Source organism: Macrobrachium rosenbergii, chromosome 37 (genome assembly GCF_040412425.1).
Source record: "Macrobrachium rosenbergii isolate ZJJX-2024 chromosome 37, ASM4041242v1, whole genome shotgun sequence".
Taxonomy (NCBI): Eukaryota; Metazoa; Arthropoda; class Malacostraca; order Decapoda; family Palaemonidae; genus Macrobrachium; species Macrobrachium rosenbergii.
Window position 1 is genome coordinate 33,745,870 of NC_089777.1, and position 27,424 is coordinate 33,773,293.

General features: G+C 35.8%; 1 protein-coding gene across 23 annotated transcripts in view; it reads left to right on the forward strand.

The window, feature by feature from the left end:
• Nucleotides 1-27,424, forward strand: part of LOC136825466 (uncharacterized) — a 603,159-nt gene that overhangs the window by 337,541 nt on the left and 238,194 nt on the right. For 22 of the 23 annotated variants that reach the window (XM_067081958.1, XM_067081959.1, XM_067081961.1 and 19 more), the window contains 2 exons: nucleotides 16,336-16,399; nucleotides 23,076-23,253. In XM_067081958.1, coding sequence (XP_066938059.1) covers nucleotides 16,336-16,399; nucleotides 23,076-23,253 — 242 coding nt within the window. Of the gene's footprint in view, nucleotides 1-1,133; nucleotides 1,333-16,335; nucleotides 16,400-23,075; nucleotides 23,254-27,424 lie in introns of those variants that run through there. The other variant, XM_067081964.1, reaches the window with a different exon arrangement.

The window sequence follows — 27,424 nt, forward strand, 5'->3', positions numbered from 1 at the left end:
CTTAATTGTGTGATCGATTTGTTTAAAAAATTGGTGTAATAATGAGTGTGGTCATCTCCGTCGGAAATATAAAAAGATGATTACAGATGGAAGTAAGGGCATAATATCTCTCAACCACATTTTATATCGTAGGGTTTTTCTGGCTATACTGTTACGATTCAGCTTGCATTTCACAAGTCGTATAGCCTATTCCTTTTATGCTAGTGATATGTATTTTACCAATATTGTGAATGAACGGTACACGTGATTGTGATGATGAATAAAGAATCATTAATGTATGGATCCTGGAAGCATTGCTTTCTATATGCACATATGCGCAATGCTTCTTGTCTTCATTTATGCAGCACTGAATTTTTTTTTATTAGATCATTCACTGATGGCCACAAGTAGGTTCTAAATAACCAAATGTAATTTAATAAAATGCGAACGTTATCCTTTTATAATAGAATTTTCACAACGTTTATTGCAACTTTTCATGAACTATCTCAAATAATCCTCTCACGAAGAGACAATAGGTTGCAAAACTGAAAGTGGCCATGAAGCTTTGAAAACGTATGGGAACAAATATCGCTCATTACCACAGAGCATCATTACTAATAATGTCTACAGATACCATGGATATTGTTTTTATTCCCTGTCCCTGGAAACAAAAAGGCACGTGTGACCTCATCAGCATTTGAGCTGTAACGCGTCATCACGCAGTTACAGGCAACCGGTCTCGAGCTGGCTTTCTTTGCGTGGCTCGGCATGAATGTCAATGAGGTGTGTCTTAAGGTATTTGTCTATTCAGTGAAAGAGGGATACGTGAGGAATGTCTAATGAAGTGACTCGTATACGCAAAGATATGACGCTTTTGTTCGGGAATTGCGATCCACTGGTAGTTCAGTAATCTCAGATTCGTTATTCTGTTATGGCTGGATAAACCTTTGTTTTGCATTTGATGTAATGTTAATATTTCGCAGTTTTGGGATGTGATGTTTTGATGACAGTATTGATAACTGTCGATTGAAACGAGATTTGATCAGACGCGAATGCTTTGGATGATGGTACTTATCCCAGTGAAGCTGTTTCTTGAAAGAGACATTTTTTGTAAAGCACAGAAAGGGAACGATGTCGGCAGAATGGTGATCATCTCGTTAGCTAACCTGAAAGATAATGATGACGATACGAATACAGTGAATATGTGAGGTTGTTAACGTTTGTTGAATGAGCATGGTTGTAAAGCTCCTTGTTTGTGCCCTTCGTCACCAGCATGGTTGTGGCCTCTGTGAATGGCACTCCCATTCATGAGCGCCCCCGAATGCCAACCCCCACCGAGGAATATGAGCTCCTGTAAGTATTCATTCATTAATTTTCAATACTGGTAAAATAGTAAGTTCTCTGTGACGCGTGTTACCGACTTGTTTTGCCAGAGATTCTAATACCATTTGGAAACCAAATTAAGATCTCACTGTTCCTTTGTTTAGTAATTTTAAGTCTTTGGATTTAATAGCTATAAATATATAACTTACTGCATCCGGTGTATTATTTTTTATCAGTATTTCTGTGTAAGGCGTGCAGGAGGGTTAATTAGAATTGGTAACAATTTATTTTTTATGTGGAACAACACGAGTTTTTTTATGTTTTTCTTCGTCTTCCGGTCTGAGATGTTTCCAGGTCGAAAGCTGGATACTGTCGAGATATATTTTGTGAACAAGTTGTTTTGCCATCTTGCTCTTGGTGTGTGATTCTTATTTATGGACTTACCAAATCCCTCATTATACGATATAACTCATATTTTGATTGCAAGTGCATTGTTCATATATTCGTATATTTAAGCTGTCATAACGCTTCGATTCAAATGGAGACTTGTTTTTTTTTTCTTTAAGATCGCCGGAGGTAAAGGAATAGTTTTCAGTGACTTGAAACAAAGTTTTCTTGTCTGCACATTTTTGTTGATTTGGGCTTAAGCAACCATAATCTCTTGTTATTGAAGACGCAGAAGAGCTCCAATCAAGAATGGACTCTACGTAATTGAGGGAATCATGGGGAGAAACAGAATAGGTCACGCCCTCTTTCAATTTGATAAGCAGGTGTTGGGAGACAAAGGTATGAGTCGAATAACAGGAAAAATACCAGTGGTATTTCTTGCAGTTCAAATGATTTCCAAGGACAAGTAAGAGAGAATGTCAATCGAGTCATCGCACTCATAATTGAGACTTAGTTTGACGTTTTGATGTCACAGAGCTGACATTCATATTTCATCCAGAAAGCAGTTGAATCAAGCGTAGGAAGAAGTTTCGTAATCTGGTTGCTAGGATATCGGGGTTCAGGTACCTCTTCGTTTTTATTCCGACTCGCAGAAGGATGCATACCTCTGTCACGGCCGAGCAGTCCGGAGTAAAGTCCAACTCCCTTGCCTGTGGCTCTTGAAGGTCAACGCTTGGTCATTGTCACAATTCCTTATCACTCACCCGTGGCCGATACATAGGGCTGAACCAAGGTAAAGAGAGAGAATTGAGTTCTTTCTCCCTGCTGAACCATCTTCTGGTGTTATGCCTGACTGGTAGCGCATGAATTTTTTCAAGATCTCGCGTTCGTTGCTGGCAGGCCTGGAAATCGTGTCTTCGGTTTATGTGAAATATTTATCCTAGTAGGTATCAGAAATAGTTCAAAAGGATTGGTCTGCGACCGAAGTCTCTTGCTCCCTCTCTCAACCCATTCATATGATGAGTGTTTGCGGTTGTATATTCAGAATTATTAGAAACGTATTTCCATTAGTTAACACAGGTACAGCCATTTATTTCGATCTTTATTTTGCAGTAAACTCTCTCTCTCTCTCTCTCTCTCTCTCTCTCTCTCTCTCTCTCTCTCTAAAGAGGAAATGGTCTTATGGTGCTTATATATATATATATAATATATATATATATATATATATATATATATATATATATATATATATATATATATATATATATATATATATATATATAAAAATTGTGATCATAGAAGCAAAAAGTAAAAAAAAATCTTTTATTCTACGCAGTGTGAATTTCTGTATTAAGATGTTATATCCTAATTTACCCTTTAAATGTTAAGTTTTTGTATAAAGCAACAAGACTTTTTGCATCGACTTTGAGTATTTCTCACTTGATTTGCAAAGTCGGTGGGAAGAATGTAAAGTTAAGGTGTCGTTATTGATAGAACAATCCCTGAAAGGAGGGTGTGGTGCCCGATACCACCGCCACAACATACTTATCTTGGCGTGGTGTATTTTTATCTGTTGAGCTGCATATGCCTGTAACCAGGGCGAAATGTACGACATCTTGCCGTTATCAGATATAATATTCACTATCACACCTAGGGTTTTGGGAGACCATTCTGTGTAAACTTGTAATTTTGTCAGTAAACCAAACCACTTCACCTCGTCAGTGAAACTCCCTGTCAAATATGCTTTACAACAAATAAAAACCACTTAGCCGTGTCAGTGAATCTCCAAATCAAATATGCTTTACAACGACTAAAAATCTTTTCGCCTTGTCAGTGAATCTCCCAATTAAATATGCTTTACATCCACCAGAACTGACAACTTGTTTGTTATTTACTTTTGTTCTAGTTTTGCTCCCTTAAACCCTAAAAGGCTAAGTGATCCCGTAGGCGTGAATCTAACCGGACTTTCTGAAATGCACCAGTGAGCATCCAAAGCTGATAATTGTGTACGCCCTCTGACGTTGCTCCTTTTTAAGGAATGCACCCCCCGTTTCCCAGTTTTTTTCTTTCGGAAAGAAAAAATTGGTTATGAAACTTACTCTGTGAGAGGAGATTTGCTTATGGATGCCTTTTGCGTTGCTGAGCTGTTTAGTTGTGTACTCATTTCTTACTGGATGATATTACTGGAAATCATAGTCTCATACGAGGATTTTTTCTGCCGAGGAAAGAAATCCAAGTAACCTATAAACGTTTATGTTGCCTAATGAGAAACACCAGGCTTATTAAAGTAGATATTTTGTACTACAGGTAAATCTGTGATGATATCTTATGCACTAGGATATTGTCCGTACAGTTTCTTACAACTGATTTTATATCTGGTTCCACACATTCATACTTGTTTCTTGAATTTTAGCACGAGCTGTTCATTTGCAATATCATTCAAGTAGTCGCTCACACACAAAGACACATACATATATATATATATATATATATATATATATATATATATATATATATATATATATATATATATATATATATATATATATATATATATATATATATATATATATATATATATATATATATATATATATATATATATATATATATATATATATATATATATATATGTGTGTGTGTGTGTCTGTGTGTGTGTATGTATGTATGTACTGTATATGTGTGTGACACATGTATATGTGTTTGTCTGTCTGTCTGTCAGTCTGTTATATCACTATGATTTACCTGTACATTGTTGGAAAAGGTTATAGACTATATACAGCAAGTGCATTTCATGTTTGGTTTAGCTATGAATGCTAAGAATCAGATGTACTGTTAACTGGTAGGTTGCCAGGTCAAGTAAATGGAAAGCTCAGGCTTGATGGCCGCGGTTGTAGTTACTTAAAGACTTATTTATTAATTAAAGTTATCCTGGTGCCGCGTAAAAGTGGTGGTCGATTTGATACTGATAAATATTTCCATGTCAAAGCTTGACAACTATTGATAAACATTCCCCGTCTTTGTTCATTTTTTCATTAGCCAGCAAAGGAAATAGATCATGATTTAACAAATGAATGATCAAACTCTAACACTACTTGTTTTCCGTATAATTTTTTTTTTTATTTTACCTAATCTTGTCGTTAGGTTTCTTCTAAATCTTTCCACTTATTTGAAATAACAGTCAGTATGTGCCTTCGTTTTCAGTTCAGTCTAAACAAAATTAATGTGATATCACTTACCTGCCAGAGTTCGCCTCTTTTGCTAGAGAGCCTTGGAATTCTGTATTCATTGTCGTTTACTCGTGTTCCTTTGTTCATGATCCTTTTTCAGAGATAGTTCTATATTTTAGATTTCATGGAATTGCTGGTATTTGGTAAGTTTTTTCCTCTTGATCTTTTTTATGGAATTTCTATTTTGTTTTAGTTCAGAATTGCTATGTTCTATTTCTGTAATGGTTGGCCTTTTGACCTTCAAACAAACCCAAGTAATTAACCCTTAGGCTACAGATGGCTCGCGTTTCCTTTGTAAGCCTCTCTCTCTCTCTCTCTCTCTCTCTCTCTCTCTCTCTCTCTCTCTCTCTCTCTCTCTCTCTCTCTCTTATGTAAGGCCTGTGTTCTTTAAAACCAAGCATTTGTATTAGATACATTCCAGAGTACATGTATAGTTTATCATATACTATATGGCAATTATATTTCACTAAAGATCTTAGTAAGTTACATATGTAGATTTATAACCGAATATCTCTTGATTGGGATACATGTATATAAGGTGCTTTGCCTATAATCGGAATAAGATATATTTTGAGGTCTGGTTCCCATAGAAGTTGCCTTCAAAGCGTGTGTGATAGAAAGGATGAGCTTCCTTTCATAATGTAGGGTTAGTGATCGTCATAACTAAGCAAGTGTATTTAAACCGAAGCGAAGGGCTGAGTCATGTGTGTTGAGGAGTCCAGGGATTTAAATCCTTTCAACGAGCAAGGAAAGGTCGTGTTCCTTTCGTCGAAGCATATGGACTCCATGAGCAGAAGAGGATAAAAGAGTTGGGGAGGTTTGTGGCTATAAAAGGCGTTGTGTATGGTGGGGAGTGTTCAAGGTCAGCTCCCCTGCCGCCTGTACTAACCCCCCACCACCACCCCTCTCCCTCCTCCTCCTCCTCCTCCTTCTTCTCCCACATCCAAGCCGCCCGCATACTTGAGTGTGGGGTGTGTCTTTTGAACCCTTCTGGCGTTCCTCCCTCATCACCCACTCCGTACAGATTCCTCCTCCTCCTCCTCCTCTCCCATCTTCCATTCACCTGTCATTTGAATCTTCATTTCATTTTCTCTCTTCTTCACGGCAGTCCTTATTGTCTTGGGAGAAACATTTGTTTATCCAACACTCATGTGTATGCAGCGTATATGTTTTGTAAGTCATCGCTCTCTCTCTCTCTCTCTCTCTCTCTCTCTCTCTCTCTCTCTCTCTCTCTCTCTCTCTCCAGGTACCCGTAGGGACTTCCAGCCTCATTGTAAATTTCTCCACGGGAATTTTATTTGGTTTTGTTTCTTTTTTCTTTTGTGTTTCCTGCAACATTTGGATCCCTTCGCGGTCATAAATAACATCAGATGTATTGCATGAATTTTTAAGGGTTGCTGTAAAGGGACATTTCTTATTTCATTTGTAGTTTAGTTGTTGTTGTTATTGTTTTTCTTGTTTTTCTTCTAATTCTCCTTCTTTTTCTTCTTCCGTTAATATATTATTCATTGAAGATGTAATGGTATGAAATAGTAAACAAAATGCGTGAGCCTGTAATTGTGGTTTATTGCATGACTGAAATCGGAAAAATATTCAGCGTAGACGGTGACGACCAATATTATTATTATTATTATTATTATTATTATTATTATTACTATTATTATTATTCACCAAATGTGCAATCCAAATGAAACACAGCAGAAAGAATGATAATATTCGAGAAGAATTAAGCTGTGATAAAATGCAACAAGAAGTAAACATAGAAAGAAAGGAACCAGAAAATAAAATTTCGAAACCTAAAGACAAAAAAGAGAAAGCATTTTATCTTCGTTATGTTCGACAGAGGAACGTTTTTTCTCTCTTTTCTTCTTTTCCTTTTTTTTTTGACCTTCGGCCGAGAGGGAGATAAGTCTTGTAAATCAGGACTCCGGTTTCCTGAGACCTTGTTGGCGTCACGAATCCTCTGGGGGATCCCGCGTACACATATCCTGCAACAACATTCTTTTATCGATCTCTCGTTTGGTTTTCTCTTTCATTTCTTGTGTTGGGTCGTCAGATTTTACGCTTCCTGCTTCGCAGACCTTTCTTGTACGGTATATTGCTTTTATTTTTCCAGAGGAGGTTGTTCGATCTCATAGTTTCCTCTTACCTGTAGTCTTTTTTTCTGTTATTTTTTTCTTTAGCTGACAGTATAATATTATGTCCGCAGCCGATATCATTCCAACTAGCCTAATCGTGATGGGCGGAAATTAGTCTGCTCACCTCTGACAACGGCTGCAACTCAAATATATCAGCCAATCAGGAGCATGGCTGAAGCTTCAGTGATATCTTCTGCTGATATTTACCGTCAGCTAAAAAAAATTGCACGCACTCAAAGACTATAGTTTCTCCTGTAAGTTTTTTTTTTTTTTTTGCAGTACATTGCTTGTCGTGTTGCTTTACAGAACAGAGGGACCCAGAGTTTTTTCTTCTTTTTTCTAAAGCTTAGCACTTGGAATAATAACAGTAATAAGGCATGGGAGGATGCATGATATACTGAGCTATGAATATGCGAGAGGAGGAACATACAAAACAATTAAGACACAAATTATGGTTTGTCCTTTCGGGGCATTAGTGTGTCTCAGGTATTTCCTTCTACCTGTGATCATTAGACCACCTGGTGTGTGGTCTTCGACCGACCAGATGTTAGATAACTTTAGATCTTATCTGGATTAAGAACGTAGCCTATGCGAAACATAATGAACACATAATTGTATGTACGTGAATTAATGGTCCATAGTAATTAATCAACACGGTAAAAAATATGAATTTCGACCCTAATGGTAACAGTCGAAATGTGTGGATTTCCCGTTCTGATTTGTTTTTATACGCTTTGAGATTCATGAAACGCAATAAGAAGACACTCATGTGTATGTGTGTCATCAGAATATGTAAAGAATATAACTCCCATACGGTGAGCTCAGGCAGAAGTTCATGGGATTATAACTTACAGAAATAATATTGCTATTGTATTTTTTGTAGTCATGCCCTATTGGACTGCACGTTCTAAATATACGTAGAGCGATACAGCTTTTTTTTTTCCCACTTGATTCTTTACATTCAAGTGCTAGCACGGTTGCTTCGCTTTCCGTTATCAAGTGTTGCCTATCTCCCTTTAGCCTTCAGAGCTTTTTCTCATACGTTTTTATCACTATCATGTCTTTAAGTGCCGTGCCTGACAGGCTAAAACACCTTGATGTGCGTATCAAGATAGTTACGAACAAATAAAAGAAGGGTTACGGAAGCAGGAAGATAATTCCAAAGACGAGTATGAAAGAGAAAGAAAGTATCCAATATTAAAATCTAAGGATTATTGATTTCAGTATTGTCATGAGGCCTTCTGTTAGGAGATGTGTCTCTTTCCATAAGCTTATGGGAACAGTGGCAAGAGAGAGAGAGAGAGAGAGAGAGACTTTGCTAGGGTGACAAGAGACTGTTAATGAGCTTAGGGTCAATATTCAGACCCTGCGCCTTTGAAAAACCTCAAGTATAAGATTACATACATTTTTTATCATTATTTTTTTACTCTTCTCTCTGTGAGGCATGCTCTGGCCATCAACATCTTGTCAGTTACATATTCGAGCAATGTTCTTATAGTTCATAAAATTACAGCCATTTAACTGAAAAATAAAGATTTTCCCCCTCAGATTTAACCATTCTTTGCACTGAATTGCGAAAGACCTCCATAGTTCCTCACTTCTTAGATTCTCGTGTTGAGGATGCTTCTATCTGATGATAAAAGAGGAAGTGTCGAAGTCGTCTTAATAGCTTGTGCTTTGAATCTAAAAGAATGATGCAATGAGGAGGCATTTGGCTGTTGCCCAACTTTTGTGAAGGTTTTTAGCACCGGCATTTCTTCACTTCGAATCAGTTATAAAGTGCCGACGCAGTGATTTTTACTGTTTATACGTGTTTATGTAAAGTACGTATGTACATGGCCGTGTCAATAGATTATACTGTAATCTTAGTGAACATAAAATATTACCGATTCAAAGGCCTTATTGGCCTTGTTAAGACTAATAATATTTTGGCCAATACGGAAGGTCGTCTTAATTGACTGAACCTTAATTTACCGTACCATCTTTTCTTCTTTTTTCCTTCAATCTCTCTTTTTTTTTTTTTTTTAGTTGGACGTCGTGTACTTTTTTCGAACACGGGCTACCTTCAGATGAAATATATCTAATAATAATAATAATAATAATAATAATAATAATAATAATCTTATACGTGAGAGACGTATATCTTTTATAGAGAGACCACGGAAATTGTGTGAAATGAATTTCCGAAGACGGTAGACGAAATAAGCAATGGAATTTTAGACGAAATAAAAAACTGTAAAAGAAGATTTAATCAGAAAAGAATGAATTTCACAGGAATTGTTCTGGCGATTGAAAATAATTAGTTAGAGAATGGACCGGCCAATAAGGACGGATGGCGGGTCCCAGCAGGACCGGTGTGTCGAATTCGGGTGGTCAAAAACATGGGGCGCTTCAAAAGGTCATCAGAGGGTCCTTTTGTTATGGCCTAAGCCTGGGATATCTTGGATCCGGTGCTCCAAAGGCAATGGAGCCTTAGTGGTTTCATGCTCATTTTCGTGTGGCTGACTGGATTTTAGGATGTTCACGGAGGTCCATTCGACTCTCCTCTTAAGCGGCAATAAAAACAGCAGTGGCCTCTTCCATTCCAGTAGGGATTCGCTTCTAATGCTTTCTGGTACTCTTCCTGAATCCAGTTGTCTGCCATTTTTATTATATATGTATGTAAATATATATATATATATATATATATATATATATATATATATATATATATATATATATATATATATATATATATATATTTATTGATAAATTTTTGACTCGCATCTGGATCGAACCCAGGTCTTTCAATTGAAAGGCAAGGGCGCTGCCAACAGTGGTACTTAGGTTCCATCTTCTTTTGTGACTTGGGTGGTTCAGTTGGCAGCGCCCTTGCTTTTCAGCTGAAAACCTGGGTTGATCCCGATGTGAGCCAGAAATTTATTTCAATTGCACACGTGATTGTGTGTTGATTACTTTATATATATATATATATATATATATATATATATATATATATATATATATATATATATATATATATATATATATATATATATATATATATATATATATATAATACATGTATATAGGCTATATAGTATGTATAATCTACTGGTTACTTTTTACCTGATACGTATGTAATTGTAATAACGATAATGCCCTCTTAACCTCTCGAATTCTTCACACTTTTTGCATACACTTGCCCTTACAAAACCTTAGATCTAAATGTAAGAATATGAAGTAATTCTGATGTCCGTTGCAGGATTTGAACCCGCTTCCAGAGCGTGTGTTTATATATATATATATATATATATATATATATATATATATATATATATATATATATATATATATATATATATACACACGTATGTGTGTGTGTAACCTTTCTCCATGTAGTAAGTGCAAATGATGATGAGTTTCATGCAAATTCATGGAAGATCCTGTAAATTGCCCTGTTTGGCATTGAGAAATTACACGTAGATTGCAATTATACTTGATTTATATATGTCTAAATTCACGCTTGTTTAATATCACCTTAATAATATCGCCATAAAACCACACGTAAAACGCGATGAGTGATCTACAGTGTGGATGATAATCGTTTGCGGTTTTTCTCACTTCCTTTTAACGTCAAGTTTTTATGTCTGTCGCAAGTCCACTATTGAACATTTGATAACATCGTTTCTTTTGTCTACACTGGATATTTTTCTGTTGGCGTTTCCTAACTATAGAGGGAGACAGGTGTGGTAGACGGAACTGTATTACATGAAAATTTCTGTAGTCTTGGTATGAAGATTTCTTGATTTTCTTGATATTGTGCCTGAACGTATTGTTTTCCTTGGAGAAGTTTGAGATCGTACCCATCAACTGGAACAGGCTTTTAACCTCAATATTTCATTATTTTAAGATTAAATCACTTTAGAAATAGCCTTTTTCAACATCTGTACCAACCGGGTGCAAATTATGGAATAGTCCCAGTCATGTAGTTGTTTCGTTGAAAGTGCAGAAGTTCAAATTGGGTGCAAATGCGTTTTAATTTACCAAACTCACAAAAGTTTCTTTTCGTAGTTTTAGATATTTTATCTCATTTGACTTTCTTAGTTAGTTTTCATTATATGGTTTATTCTTTACTCCTCTTTCTTTTTCCATACTGAGGTGCTTTCCCCGTTGGAGTCCTTGGGCCTGTAGCATCCTGCTTTTCCAATTAGGGATGCAGCTTGGCTTATAATAATAATAATAGTAATAATAATAATAATTGAATGAAATTTTTTACATATTGCCAAAGATACACTGAAAATCCTTAAGCTCTACGAAGACTACGATCTTCATCTTCAGAGGTAATGTAACCAATTCCTTTAGTTACATTGCACAGAATATCTTTTAGCATTTGCTAAGTACAAAAAATGCTTTAGTCCTTTTACTGAATCGTCTTCTTTGAAGTCTTACAGAAGCCGGTGCTTGTACATTTAAAAAAAAAAAGTACCATTGCTCTGAAGTAACTGCTTTTCTGACTCGCAAAGGAATTTAAGTTTGCAAGTAATCGTCTGTTTGTTTATTTACTTTTATTAACTTGTTTTCTTTTGTCAGTTTTCTGTTATTCACAATCGGCATTAAATTCTAATGATAATTGCTTTGCTTTTCATTGGCTGATAAGAGTACAGTATTAATGATAATCTTTCCACTCATAATTATGAGATATCTCGTCACCACACCCTTTCAAACTCTTCTCACTTAAGAAGCATTCTGTGCGTTTGAATTGGCTTTTGTGGCTTATTCCGTATGAGAGCGTGCAATAATAAAAATTCCTTCTTCCTTTCATCACTTGTTTAAGTGAATTACATGTAAAAAGACTCCAGTGTGTTTGGTAAGGCAAACTGACAGGCAATCGATATCTTTCATACAGTGGGTTGATAAAATTTGACAAACTAATTACGATTTCCTTTTCACTGTTATACGCACATTACATTTATAAATCAGTGCCTCCATACATATATACATACGTACATATTTACTGATATACATATATATGTATATCTATCTCGTTTTTTTTTTTACAGTTCATACTTTTATGTTTTTCCCTGTGACCCAAAGTTCCTCTTTGTATGTAGATAAATTACCATAATTTATTGATACTGATGCAGTCTCTTCTAATTTGCATATTCATCAGTAATTCCTTTTCAATACAAGGCGAGAACGTAATGGAATTTCTTCTTCTTCTTCTTCTTCTTCTTCTTCTTCTTCTTCTTCTTCTTCTTCTTTTCTTCGTAAAGAAATATGTGAAACTTGTTATTCCCGTGAGAATATTTGTTCGAGAGGAAAAAGAGAGAATGAGAAAAGTTCTTGACACTGAATATTTTCATGCGCCATGAATGTGTGGTGGCAAACATTACTCGCCCAGCCAGCCATTCGTTTTAATTGGACGTGGAGCTTTTTGTTCCAAGCACAGAGCAATCAGGCAAGTGCTTTTCACGCTGTTATTTGTTTATTTCGTCCACCTTACCCGTGATTAAAGCTGTAGGCTTTTATCAACAAAGAACCCGTGAATGCATTTGCCACTGTCCTTTGTGGTAAGTGCTTGAAGCCATTTTTTTTTTTTACTTATTTGTTATTTGCTGGTTTATTTTTAATGCGGGGGCGACGGAAATGCCAACGCAATGCTTTCGTTGTCTAGACTTTGAAGAAGAAAAAAAGTATACAGGAAATAAAAAATGGAGCCTGACCTGAGGTAATGACTTAGGTCGTTGTTAGGAATGTGAAAAGTAACGTTCTACCAAATATAGAATTTGAATGGTTTATACATGTATAATTAAAGCGTACAGAGCTCCCTTGATGAATGTGATGAAGTCAGAAGTGATTCAGATCTGTTTTGCGTCATCTGTTCTTTAAAGCTAATTCTGCTGTAAGTGCGTTTTTTTTCCCTTTATCTCCAGTTAGGCCTTAGCTATACTCTGCATGTCTTTATCGCTTCCAGGAAGAGGCCACATTGCCTAGCCTTATACCGATAGTTGCACAGTGAACATTACTTGCTGGGCATTTTGCTGATATTGATACGGATAATGTTTGTAGATTCTGTTCCTGTTCCAATACAGATTTAGAAGGAACTGTTAAACCCAAGCCTTAATTAAATCGATAATAATTCATAATTAAGCAGAAGTCTTAGCATTGCGGGATGCTGGTACTAATTCAGAATGAACTCATTTTCTTGGCTTTTCCGAACTTAATTCAGAATGAATTGAAGATTTATTTGTATCAGCAATTGCAGTAGTCATAAAAATATATCAAGGTGTTGTCAGGATCTTGGTCATCATTGTGTAGATATGAACAATTCATGTGTTACAAGTTCTGAATTTTTCCAGAGATTCATTTTCTTCCCAGAAGTCTTTAAAGTCCTTGCTGGAATTCCAAAAGAGAAGTCCTTTTTTGAAATTCAAGAAGGAGACTGGCAAAATTCTAGTTTTGCACTCTTCTGAGCCGTAGCCTAATCAGTGCTTACTTTACTGGCTGGTTTGGTAAGCCGCGTAGTAAATTGTAGCTTTGCAAAGTGTTTAAGTCCAGTTTACGGTCCGTTTAATTAATAAAATTTTGGAATGTAACTGGTCATTAGGAATTGAATATTTAGTCTATAGAAAGCCAATGAAAGTCTTAAAGGCAAATTTTAATCATGGAAATTTGTGCTGCTTGTATTTTTCAAGGCCAGATCATGTAAGGGCTCCTCATGTAGAAGAACTGACAGGTGTCGGGTAACCTCTGGTGAGGCTTCGAGTCATTTGTTTTTTCTTTTATTGCACTGGTTGCTAATTGGCTCTGTGAAACTGTAAGGGTTACCTTAACCTGACCAGTAATCTGAGTAGCACCCGCTAGGCGTATCCTACAGAATTTTGCTACCAGTGACAACATGCAGCTGTAGTTTGCAGTTTTGCCAGATGACTAAAAAAAAAAAAAAGCAATTTACACTGAGCCAGAGTGACTCGTAAATCCTCGCATCTCATTTGCATTTTATGAATCAGACATGACTCGGAATCTTTCAAATGCAAACTAATGAAATAAAAGTAAATGGTTTATTACAGTGACACTAATCCTTTGATTTGGTCACACTTGTAAGGGAATGTTTCAAGAGCTTTTGCATTTAGTTTCATTGTTTAAGCACCTTCATTGTTGAACTACACGTCAGTTAAAAATTTTCATACGACTTTGAGGTAAAAATATCGTTATTATAAAATAAACATAAAAGAAACCAGAATCCTGGGCATGGTATTTGCAGCATCCGGTGTGCAGTAGAAGCGTCTTAGGGACATTTGTCTTCCACATACCCGAGAGTGGTAGGTAGGGGCCCTTCATGATAGGGGCAGGTAATAAGGAGTAATTAGCAAAGGCTGCGGCTGTTTTATGTAATGAGTCGGTACTGAGGGACGTCATTGCACGTCTGGAATGCCTCCATCCCTCCCACCCATCCAATCCCATCCTCCACCCACCTCGCCCATTCCCTACTCCCCAGCTACACTCCCTTTTTTATGCTGGGTAGTACAACTGCCTTTTCAGTCTCCTTAAGGGAACGGGCCTTCGTGTTTACGTCTGCTATAAATACCCGTACTCTTTAGTATGTCTTGCTTTATAAGTTACGACTGAGCATCATTACCGAAATATTTCGAAATCTTTTCGCTGTTTTGTGCAGTGGCTTTGAATTATTTAGGTGTCGTAGGTTGTTAAAGTTAATTTAGTTTTTCGTTGGTAAGAAAATTTTGAGCCATATCTTTGAAAACATTTATAAAGTAATGCATCTCAAGACTGATGGGTTACCGTCTAAATACTAACCAAAATCCATGCTTCATCATTCCATAGTTAGATGCATTGTTTTACCTTTTCTTAATTAAAAATAATTGATATATAAGGAAATAACATCATCCAAAGTGATACCTACATGTCATCGATCTTAAAGAAAACGAGTTAATGCAAAGAATGCTCATTTTTTCCTCCCGAAGATAAACCAGTTTCAGAATTATTCCGTTCTAGCAGTGGTGCAGGTAGGTGTATACTGTTGCCGGAACTCCCTTTTAAAATACTACATGCCCTCTCTAGTGATCTGTAAGCATGTAAGGTTAATTTAGGGGAAGGGGGTGCACTTAATATCCCATAGACCGTAAAGAAAGAAACGTGTCTCAGCAAGCTGTCTTTAAGTATTTTGTAAAAACATAAACCACGATAGACCTAAGAGAATTAATGTTCTCATATTTTATTTAACATTTGAATTTTTATTTCTTCTCCTGCAATATTAACAAGAAAACTTTACTGACCGTAGTATCGTAGTATTTGCTGAAAGATAGGATAATTTTCATTTATATTCAAGAGTTAACCAGTTTGATAAAATACTTCAGTCATTAATGGTTACCAGGGAAAGGTGTAGGATATGTGTAAATTTTTATCTTCATTGTGTTTACAATTATGGATGACCGTTTCCACGGGAATAATTTGTTGAATATTCTTTTTAATAAGCCGAGAGGAATGCTGCAGCAGGGAGCTGTTTCATTTGAAATTTTCGTACTCCTGCCAGATGTACGATGTATTTTACCGTTTCACCGTCAGTCGACATTATGACGAAATGGCTGGTGATATGATGCACGACGTTTCTTACTTATTTGCTTTTAATGGGGAAAAGAAAAATTATTTTATTGAACGTGATTTGTGAAAAACTAAAGCCAGGACCAAAAATAAATTACTGTACGAAAAAACTCAATCCCAGGCAAATTGCTAATCAGACGGCTGGGAAAAATACATGTAACAAAAAGACAAAATTATTTACCTTCAATTTTTACAAGCTTAAAAAAATGGAGTATTAATTAAGGAAGATAATGATGTAACAAAAAAATTCCTCGCAAAAATAGCTTCAACTTAAATTTTTAAAGTATGGGCCTTTTTTTGGCTCAAAATCTGAGGGAAGCCCTTGACTGTAGCTTATACCGTCATCAATAGAGTGGGTGTTTTAACACACTTTAAATTTATAATTCTAAAAACTGGTAAATCTAGATTTTCTTTTTAACATCTTTTGTTTACAAGCGTACATTTTCTAGTATTGACAGTACTGATCGTTATTTGTTCAAGAGTTGTCATTTATGGTAGTGTAACCGAATTCATCAGTGTATCTCCTTAGCCGGATAATCAAGCACTGGTCTATTGCATTTCCAGGATAGGAGGGGGAGGATGATGATAATGGTTGGTGAAAACTGCGTGAAATGTCTTCATTCTCGCTTAGTCAGCATGACTGTGCACTCCACTAATTTGTTTTTCTTCTCTTGCAGATTCGAAGCAACTTCCCCGGTTCCCACCACCAACACCCTCAACAACAGTGATGCCAGAAAAGTGGTGAGTGTTTCCCGCGACCTTCATTTATTGTGATTTGATTTTTTTTTTTTTTTTTTTTTGTCTGCTTTTCCATGTCGTTGCTTTATTGTGGTTTGGTGAGTCCTTTTTTTTTTATTCTGTGTTGTTGCACAAGACTTCTCTAATTGGGGCTTATTCACGATTAAAGTTTTGTGTCGTAAACATACTGTATTATAGATCCGGGCTTTGTTGGAAGTTTGAAATTTCTGAAGAGTTTATCGTCGTCGTCCCCATTATTATTATTATTATTATTATTATTATTATTATTATTATTATTATTATTATTATTATAGCAGAACAAGTACTAGCGGCAGGGGTACTTAAAATTTATAAACTTTAACGCAAGCCAGAGTTTCATAAATCAATCAGTCAATCCTTCTGGTTAAATGAAATAGAAATTTGCATATTGGCAATTATTAGCAATAACAAGCGGAAACAAAAACTGAAAATATATGAAAACAATTAAGAAATGCAAACTCCCCGAAAGATTATTTTTATTTTGAAGAACTAACTTAAATATTATGGGCATTAATGGTCGAAACTGTATATATATATATATATATATATATATATATATATATATATATATATATATATATATATATATATATATATATATATATATATATATATATATATATATATATATATATGAATGCAGTGATTCTTTTGCTTGAGGAAAAATGTGAATGTTATGATCGCTAGACGATGTGAAGAGGCACCAGCACATGGCATGAAGCTCATTCAGTTTGTACACAGTACACTGAAAATTTATGATTGTAAACGTTTCCACAGACGAGAACTTGTACTGCCATTTCGAAGTACGTGACGAGCCTGGCTACTGCAAATGCCTGAACCTTTTTTGTTTTGTTTGTTTGTAAATCCAAATATCAGACATCAAAGAACTTGAGAAGTAATGTGCACCCAGACTTCGGATTGTTAATTTTCAATGAGGTTATTTCGCATCTACATGCCAATGTTTTTGTGTATCTACTTTGTATCTATCTACATGGATTTTTGAGATTTTACTTTTAAGAGTTTACCTATAATGCACTGCCTTACTAGGTATTCATTCAAGATCGATATGCACTCATTTCCCACTGATAAACAGTGAAATTCTCTGTAACATCGTATTTAACCCCCCGCAAATCTGGATAAGAAAATGGTTTTTGATGCTGAAACTTCAGTGTCATTTTTATTCCTTTTGTGACGGGGCCACTTTAAAGAGACGCCAGCTACTTGAATATTGTCGCTCCCCTTGGGACTTTGCATATGTAAAAATGGGAGAAACGGAGAGATTATCTTGTTCCTTTCCAGAATGGGTAATGAAAGATCCTAAACTTCCGTGGCATCATATTCCAAATTGGTCTTCATAAAGCTTACCTAGTTGTTCCTTCTACTGTCGATGCATTTGTCAGTAGTTTTTAAAAGTATGCGTTTTGTTTAATGTATGCCGCTCTCTCTCTCTCTCTCTCTCTCTCTCTCTCTCTCTCTCTCTCTCTCTCGCTAGGCCCGAGTTCGAGTCTCCGGCCGACTAAAGAAGAATTAGAGGAATTTATTTCTGGTGATAGAAATTCATTTCTCGCTATAATGTGGTTCGGATTCCACAATAAGCTGTAGGTCCCGTTGCTAGGTAACCAATTGGCTCTTAGCCACGTAAAATAAGTCTAATCCTTCGGGCCGGCCCTAGGAGAGCTGTTAATCAGCTCAGTGGTCTGGTAAAGCTAAGGTATACTTCTTCTTCTTTCTTTCTTTCTTCTTCTTCTCTCTCTCTCTCTCTCTCTCTCTCTCTCTCTCTGTATATATATATATATATATATATATATATATATATATATATATATATATATATATATATATATATATATATATATATATATATATATATATATATATATATATATATATATATATATATATATATATATATATATATATATATATATATATATATATATATATATATATATATATATATATATATATATATATATATATATATATATATATGTATATATATATGCAGTAGTTTCCATAAATATGCATTTTGTTCAATGCATCTCTCTCTCTCTCTCTCTCTCTCTCTCTCTCTCTCTCTCTCTCTCTCTCTCTCTCATTTGAGTGATATTCCAATAAATATCATCCTCACATTTTATAGAATTTTCAGTTGAAGCGAACTAAGCGTCAGTAATTTCGTCATTTTTCATTAAATTTGATTGGTTTACAGGGGGACGTGATTATTTTCCATTTTAAAATGTCCATCCCTTATATTTAAATTAGTACGATGGTTGGAGCAGAATTGTTGATTTTAACTTTGGCGGAGAGTGACCAATTTGTGTAAAAAAATTCTATTATTTTCGTTTATGATATAATTAGCACAGTTTAAGTCATTTTTAAACGTAAACAGAAGATAAGATGTTATTTAGGGCTAAATTACTAGCACTGGTAAAAAATCTGTTCAAATTCTCTCTCTCTCTCTCTCTCGTAAAATATAGACAAATTGTGATCCAAGCGTAAAGCTTGAAATCAGCAAGGAATTGATTACATAACATTTAAAATAATTATTTTACTTAGGTTAGAATAAAAAAAAGTTTGGGATGACGTTGGTGCTCCGTAATAGAAAACGGAACTTGCTGTCACGAAATGTATGTCAGAAAATGTAGGTTGCCTTTGTGTGATGGGTGACTACAGTAAATGGTAACACTTCTCTCTCGGAATTTCTTGCATTTTTTGTTATTTATCACGCTGCGGCTACTTTTCGCTATGTTTATAGCATATTTTATCATGACACTTGATTTGAAGTAAATACCAATTATTACACGAACCTGACCTGTGAAAACGTATTTTTCTTAAACCATATGGGGAGTGAGATACCGTGTTTCAAGTACTACAAACTAGTGTATTATCACCGATTGCCATATACTGGTGCTATTTTCTTCCTGAAACCAGTGTATTTTATTATCTATCAGTGCTTTTGAGTGTGAGGGTCCGTTAAATATCAGAAAAACTGATGAATCAATCAGTATTGTATAAGTTTTTGCTGAATTCCGAAGTTTGCACGTCTTGCCTCATTCTGAAAGAATTTCAAAATAAAGCATTTGCTCTGTGTTAAATGTGATGAAAGATATGCACCACCGACAGATAATAATAATAATAATAATAATAATAATAATAATAATAATAATAATAATAATAATAATAATAATAATAATAATAATAATAATAATAATAATAATAATTTGGGCTATAGTAGAGTAGAAATTAATTATGGTTGTGTATGCATCCAGGTACGAGAATCTATGTAAGTTAAAATAGTACCTTATTCGTTGCATTCCTCAATATTTATACTAGGGTTTTTATAAATAGATAAATAAATTTTGTTTAGCAAATCTGAGACGAAGATTGGAACGAAAGGGTCTAGTTACTAAGGTAATACAGAATAGCATAATGCAACTACTTTATAAGAAGGTTTACCAATCAAAATATATTGGATTCAGTCTTTCTGTAAGACAGTTTTTTAACTCCCCCCTCTCTCTCTCTCTCTCTCTCTCTCTCTCTCTCTCTCTCTCTCTCTCTCTCTCTCTCTCTCTCTCTCTCTCTCGTAAGTCTCGTTTTTAATTTTCAGAAAATTGCCCTACGATGTGTTCTCTTATTTGCCCTTTTATTCTCCTTCCAGTCCCCTTTTTCATCCTTTATCACGTATTCTCATTTACTCTTCATTCGTATCTCCTCAAAGGGTCATCTTTTTGCTACACTTAGGCTAATTAAAGTTGCTCTGCAATTGCCGCTCTACCCTTCGACTTCTCCCACCCATTTACGAATTTACGAGATCATTTCGTACTTTTTCCAGTCTCCAGAAGTCAGTTCTCTTAAAAAAAAGAAGAGAGAGAGAGAGATATTAAGTCCATTTCTTTGTAGACGTAATGTAGGGATCTTTTTAGAAGATCATTTGTCCAATTTGGTTTTTGCTATACTTGAGTTATTTTTATATTTTGTATTCATAGCCTAAATTTCTGTTAAAGGAGGGTGAAAGCACATGCTACATAGTGCGGTACAATGAACAATGGCAGGGTGAATGAGCAAAATTATTATCTGAGATAGCTGTTGAATAGATAAACAAGGGGTTTTCAACCAAGAAATTGAAGAGGCTGATTTGGATTGGAAAGATAGTAATGTTCACCGGTTGATAATGTAGCATGAAGTGAAAAAGCCTTTGAAGAGTCTCTCTCTCTCTCTCTCTCTCTCTCTCTCTCTCTCTCTCTCTCTCTCTCTCTCTTTCAAGTCATTTGTCATTTGGGACGGGAATTTTAAATTTTGGCATTAATAGTGCAGAAACCCTCATTGTTATATCATTAAAGAAAATGTGGGAAAATGTAGTCTGACGGCTGTTGCGATGCCTCTTTAGAGGAGGGATTCTTCCCCTGAGCTAAATAGAACAGTGACCGAAATAGTACCCGTAGAAAAGTGGGAAAAAGAGAAAGAAGGGCTATAGTGAGATAATTGTCAAACAAATTGATTTCGATTCAAATTTCTCGAAAAAGAAGACAAATAAAAAAAATACCAAATTGGGCCATCCAACATAATGCTAGAAGTGGTTTAGCACATGGGGGCACAGAAGAAAAGGGAGCATTTTCATGCAGACGGAAAGAGGTGAAGAAGAGGGCGCATTTTCATGAAGTTAGATACAAAAATTTTAAAAAGTTCAAAGCACTGGATGATGGGAAAGCTCATTTTAGACTAAAGTTTATTGCTGCGTGATTCTTAAAGGAAATTGCAGGAAAACTGGCTCCATTGTTTTGCCATCTTCATTTCGTAAATGCTAAATCTTGCAATTAACCTCCACCTTGGGAGCATGCAATGGTCCTTTTCATCTCAAGCTAATTCTCTAAACTACTGCCATTTAGTAGTGTCTTTTATGATTGCTAAGGTGTTTAAATTCGACTAAATTCCTTGCCTTTAAGGCAAAATCTTTCATTCATTTTTTGCTGTAGTTTTAGGAACAATTGTTTATTTTTGAGTCACTGCTCTTAATTTATTTCCTTAGTTAGCAGGTTTTGGTACAAATCTTTGTTACTCTAACTTCCTGGTACTCGTTCTCCACGTTGACGTATGTTTAACTTTTTGCTTCATATATTCCGTTGCTGATCACAGTACAACATCGGCTTTCATCCCTATTTATAAATGTGTTTTTCTAGCTGCAACCCCTTTCGTTCCTTTTACTGTACCTCCTTTCATATTCTCATTCTTCCAACTTAATTTCCACCCTCTCCTAACAATTGATTCATAGTGCAACTGCGAGGTTTTCCTCCTGTTAAACCTTTCGGACCTTTACCGTCAATTTCCGTTTCAGCTCTGAATGACCTCATAGGTCCCAGTGCTTTGCCTTAGGCCTAAATTTTATATTCAATTCATTTTCTGTCAACATTGGTCTTGTGAGCACAACAGGATAGGGAGCCATTAATAATAATAATAATAATACAGTACATCCTTTTCCCTTCTTTATTTGGTCCCCTTTTGTTTTTCTTTGAATATATTAAATCTATCATATCTCACCGCTGTATCTTATGTAATCGTTTTAGCCCCTCAGCATACTTTGCTTTTTGTATACACTTACATGGCACTTGCGAGTGTTATATCGTATCCCTCTGCATGACTTTTTCTTCACTCATTGTGTGCGCCTCTTAGATGAACAGGATGTAGTGCTGAAATAAATTTGTGAGATAAGCTTTACAGACTGCTCTTATCTTTACTAAACTCAACTGGGTGTCGAGCTTTTGTTTTAGTCTTTACCGTTCCTCTTCAGCATTCTTTGTTGTTGTGTTTGTGTGTGCTTGTTTCATCGCCATCCTGATCGCCTTCAGCGCAAAGGGTCTCCTAGAAACTCCGCCACTCATGTGGTTTTTGTGTTTTCAGTTCCACAAATCTCTCTTTTTCTCTCTTCTTCTTCTTCTTCCTTTTCTTCTTCTCATCTCTCTCTCTCTCTCTCTCTCTCTCTCTCTCTCTCTCTCTCTCTCTCTCTCTCTCTCTCTCTCTCTCTCTCCTTGGTATGTTAGATCTCATCCAAGGAGGTCTGGGCCCTTCAACTCTTTTGGTGCCTACAGGCGCCCAGCTCACGTTCACGTGCTTTTTTCCCCTAAGGCGGAAGCGAAGGACTTGCCCAAAGACATGCCGTTATTATTTGTATTGTTTCCAGGCTAAATTGAGCACTGATAATGCGTTTTCGTTACCAGAATATCCTTACTGTCAAAAATTATGGCAATGCATGCGAAGGTCGAGACGGAAAGTCCCGACCTTAGGAAAGTTACTTAATGTCCAAAAGCTATGACGAAGGTACTTTTATTGTTCATGTTTATTTAGGGGCCGGAGGTGAGAGTGGCTGGCCATGGGCTGGACGACGGCAAGTCTAAACATATGGCCGTTATGGACTTTATTATTATTATTATTATTATTATTATTATTATTATAGTAGTGGTAGTAGTATTCCCCAAATAATTGGCTGTGAAAAAAGGAAACCCCAAATCACCTCCAATGTTACTTTCATTAGACTGATGTTTAAATTTACTCAGGTAATACAAGATGTCAATTGTATCATAATGACAACTAACCCGAGCTCGTTTAAATCACTTCTCAAACGTGATTCCTTCCGTGTCCTCTGCAGCAGGGTGGTAGCCGTCGTCGCTCTGGGGGATCGTGGGTCAAGACTCCTGGCCTGAAGAGACCTGACGTGTCTCCCGTGACATTACAAGGCTGGTTGTACAAACAAGGGGCTGATGGCCTTCATCTCTGGAAGAAGAGGTGGTTCGTCTTGTCCGAATATTGCCTCTACTATTACAAAGGTAAGTTTACTAGTCACGACTCTTTTAAGGATTGCTGGTATAGTGTCTTGAGGGGGAGGTCTTGGCCTCTTGCACACTGAATAATTATCATTTTTCTGCATGGTGGAATCCTTGACTAATTTATATGTGAGTGTGGGTGTGTGTGTGTGTGTGTACACGTGTGTGCGTCCATGTATGTGTGTGTATTTCCAAAGTTTTAGTGGCAGGCGAAATGCGGAGTTAATTGTGTAATTGTCTGAGTCAGCAGTTTATTTTCACTTCACAAGGGAAAATTAGCTGTACAGCAATATCCATAAATGTTTGAGGTATGTAAAGAACTTTTTATTAATTTTAGAAAATCTTTATTTTTTAGATGAAAATTTGTTTGTTTGTTAATTATACATATTTTTTATTAGTCAGAAGTATAGATCTCTTTTTATTGTATTATGCAAGGTCATTGACCTAACAGAATGAGTTCCCTGGTAGTATGGCAGAATTTATTGGCTCCAAGCATCATTTAAAGACTTGTTTAAACAACTCTGGGATGTACTGGAGACATTCCATCCTGGTAGGCAACCGATGTGTTAGGCATTCGGCTCTGGTTGTTGACTTGGGGAGCACACGGTAAACGCCTTTTATGAGCCTCGCACAGTGTGATTTATTTCCTTTCCGAACGAGGATTCTCTTCTCATTTCTAATTCACGTTACCCAATCATCTTGCCCCCTAGGTTTCTAATCTTTTTCATCAAATTTCAATCTTCCCTCAAGTTTCGGCTACAGTTCTAGTTGTCGTATTGTTTTTTCCCCAAGTGGCAAGTTAATTTGGCTTCCATATATTAAAATAGGTTTGGCTACTCACCGCTAAAATAAAATTCAATTTCTGGCTGTAATAATTTTCAAGTTAAGGTGATTGTCTTTTCTGTACTGTGGAAAGTTAGCTTACTGCTTTCCTGTGTTAATTTAGATAAAAGTTGTCCCCTCAAAGAAGCTCAGATGGAACAAGAAAATTCAAAACTATGAAAACTTATACATTTATGTATCTTGTGTGAAAGTTCTCGTGCAGTTGCTTTAAATTTCAGTATTTCAGTAGTCTTTGCCTGCGTATAGTTTTTATTTTATTTTTTTTTTTACCCTCCGCTTCTCTCAGGTATTATGTGGCCTTTTTCCTTCCGTTGCTTTTTAATCTCTCCAAACTATTGTGCTACCACCTGTGTCCTGTGTCATGTCTCTGCTAAATAAAAAAAAAAAAAACATGTATGTATTTTTCAGGGGACGCTATTGACTTGTTCACTAGATGAGCTGTATCCCGTATTTCATGATTTTGGCAAAGTCTGAATTTAAAACTAAGGGCATTACTTTCTCGTGAGACAAGAGGCCGGTCTGTAGCTTTCATTGGAGTTTAGTTCCCCCCCCCCCTCGTCCCCATCCACTGTCCCCTTTCTTTTCATACCTCTTGGGTAATATGGCTTCGGATTTTGCTGAGAAGTAAATACAAAAAAAAAAAAAAAAAATACTTTCTTAAGACCATGTGTGTTACTCAGTGTTTTCGTCTTCCAGACTTGGTGTATATTTAATGCATGTTCATTATCGTCGCAAAAAACTGTATCCTATTGGTGAAAAGTTATTAATATCTTTTTTGTTGTTACATGGGAAAAAAGACCTTTTTTGAGTAATTTCAAGTATATTAGTATAATCATGCACAGTTATTTTGCGACAAAGGGTCCGGTAGCCCTTGTAAGCTAAATAATCCTGTATTATTATTTCGTTATATTTCAAAGTAATGCACAATTAAGGCCTTGTTTTGTCCCCTGTGTTTGTTAGAACGTGATTGCTCTGTGTATGCCAGTACTTCTATTATTCAAGTGTGTACTTATTTATATGGAACTGGCAACAAGAGGTCTGTACGTTACAAATCAGAAAAATAGACCATACTGGCATTTCATTTTACATTCATTCCATAGAGTTGAGGGGGTTTTAATATACTTCCTTGTTACTCAGTAGGATAGTTTTCCCCGTTTAGTTGCTTAGTGACGTATTGAAGACAAATTTTGAACAAATGTAAAGAGAATATTACCTGATGAAATCCTGATTTTGTTACTGGCAGTTTAGCTCTACCAAAGACACTAGTTGTAATGCCAGAGAAACCTTTTTTTTCGCCTGAGACATCACTCTTAGGAACTCCCTTTAATAATAGGTAAAATGCTTGTCAAGAAGAGATCTCTTGATCCTGTTTTCTGTCTGCTAAGAGAAATAACGTTAAAACAGTTTGAAGGAATAGGAAGGTTGGCGGTCAAATTCAGAATTAAAGATTAGAAAAACTGAAGCATTAGATTTTTTTTATGTAAAAGAATGTAAGAGTTGAAGCTCAGAGATGAAGAATGGAGAGGTTGAACCTCAGGGTAGAAATTAAAGAATGGAAATTTTGAAGCTTTAAAGTCTAAATGTCAACGATTGCAAAAGTTCAAAGTGTAGTTGTAATGATTAAAAAAAAAATTACACACCAGGATGAAAGATCTTCCGTGAAAGTATTAAGCAGATATTTGCCCCTGAATTCCATGGTACATTCAGTGTCAAAAGACAGGACATTCTCCTTGAAGATCGTAAACTGGTTTAGAACCCAGTCTTGCGAATAAAACGGGCAAATATTTCACTTAATCGTTGGCGTTGGTAATGCAAAGGAAACAGCATGTTAGCTACCAGGATTCACGAATTCCATTCGACTTTTTTTTTAATTAGTTGCTGAGTATCAAGGTGATTCCTCGTTGACTAATTAAACTGATGTCACATATCCCTCATTTCATGAAATATTAGGCTGAAGAATTTGTTAGGAGTGAAACCATGGAACCAAAACCTTCAAATCTTCCTTTTCATCAGGATAATTCTTAATTCATATCTGTTTACAATGAATCAAATAGAATTACCTGTTTAATAATTGTTTACTTTTGCCATTAGTAAATGCAGAAATAGTGAATGCTTAAAAATGTCGTTATATTTGATGCACTTTGCTCTCATGAATCCTCCATTTTTTTTTTTTTTTTTGCAGAATGATCTCTTGGATAAAAGTTTACTATAATATTTGAATTTTACTAAGCTATTATACATATAATAATTGAATTGAAAGATTAAAGTACAAGACTTACCCTAATTTCTTTCCAGTATGATTCGTTGAAAGTAACGTACATTCTAAATAAAATTTATGATTATTATGTGTTATTTTTTTACTTTTTTTTCTTTTTTTACTTTGTAACGTCTTCCATGAGAAATGTTCAACTCCAGCATTTTGCAGCATCACCTCGCGCGCTATTATTTCCTGACATTTCATTATGGAGATGAAAAAACCTTCTTGTCTCCAGTCCCTGATTAAACACATCCAACCATTCATCTCAGAACTAACCTTGTCAGACCTTATGTCAAGGACCCCTGCCATCCTTTGTTTAAGGTCTAAAAGCATGTTGACGTGACATTGTTGACTGCCGACCGTTAACTCATAACAGGTAGAAATCTAAATTATAAGAGTAGGGATGATTAGGAGGTCCGGGAATTGATCCTCCGGGCCATAATCGACGTCGAAGTAAAGTGACTCGCGATGAGGGTACCCGTACGTGACTCATTTCCTCTGGGTATAGATGCCCGCTTTTTAACTTGATTCCTCGGGCATGGATGCTAGGTGGCATTGACTCTTCTTCTATATATTTTTATCTTTGTTTGCCTGTGTTGATTTCTCTTGTATGTATAGAATGTTTCTCCTGTTTTATTGATTACTTTTTTGACATAAACAGAATGTTTGCCCACTGTCATTACTGATAATCATAATCACTGAAGTAGTATGAGTAATCAGGATGAGGGCATTGTCTCGTAACTCGTTTTTCATGTCTTTGTTTATATGGAGAGAGAGAGAGAGAGAGAGAGAGAGAGAGAGAGAGAGAGAGAGAGAGAGAGAGAGAGAGAGAGAGAGAGAGGCGTGTATTCTACTCATTGTCCTTGATTCAATGACTGTTTGTTTGCAACTTTAGCTATCCTGGTTTACTCATGTAAAGGTCGATGCCAACCACGGAAGAATTGTGAAAATTAATGCTGCCTCTATTATCGTAGCGTTGTGATTTTACCGTGTGTTGATATTGATATTAAACATCACCATCACTATGGTGAAGTGTATTGTTTTCGATGTAGTTATTATGATTATTATTATTAT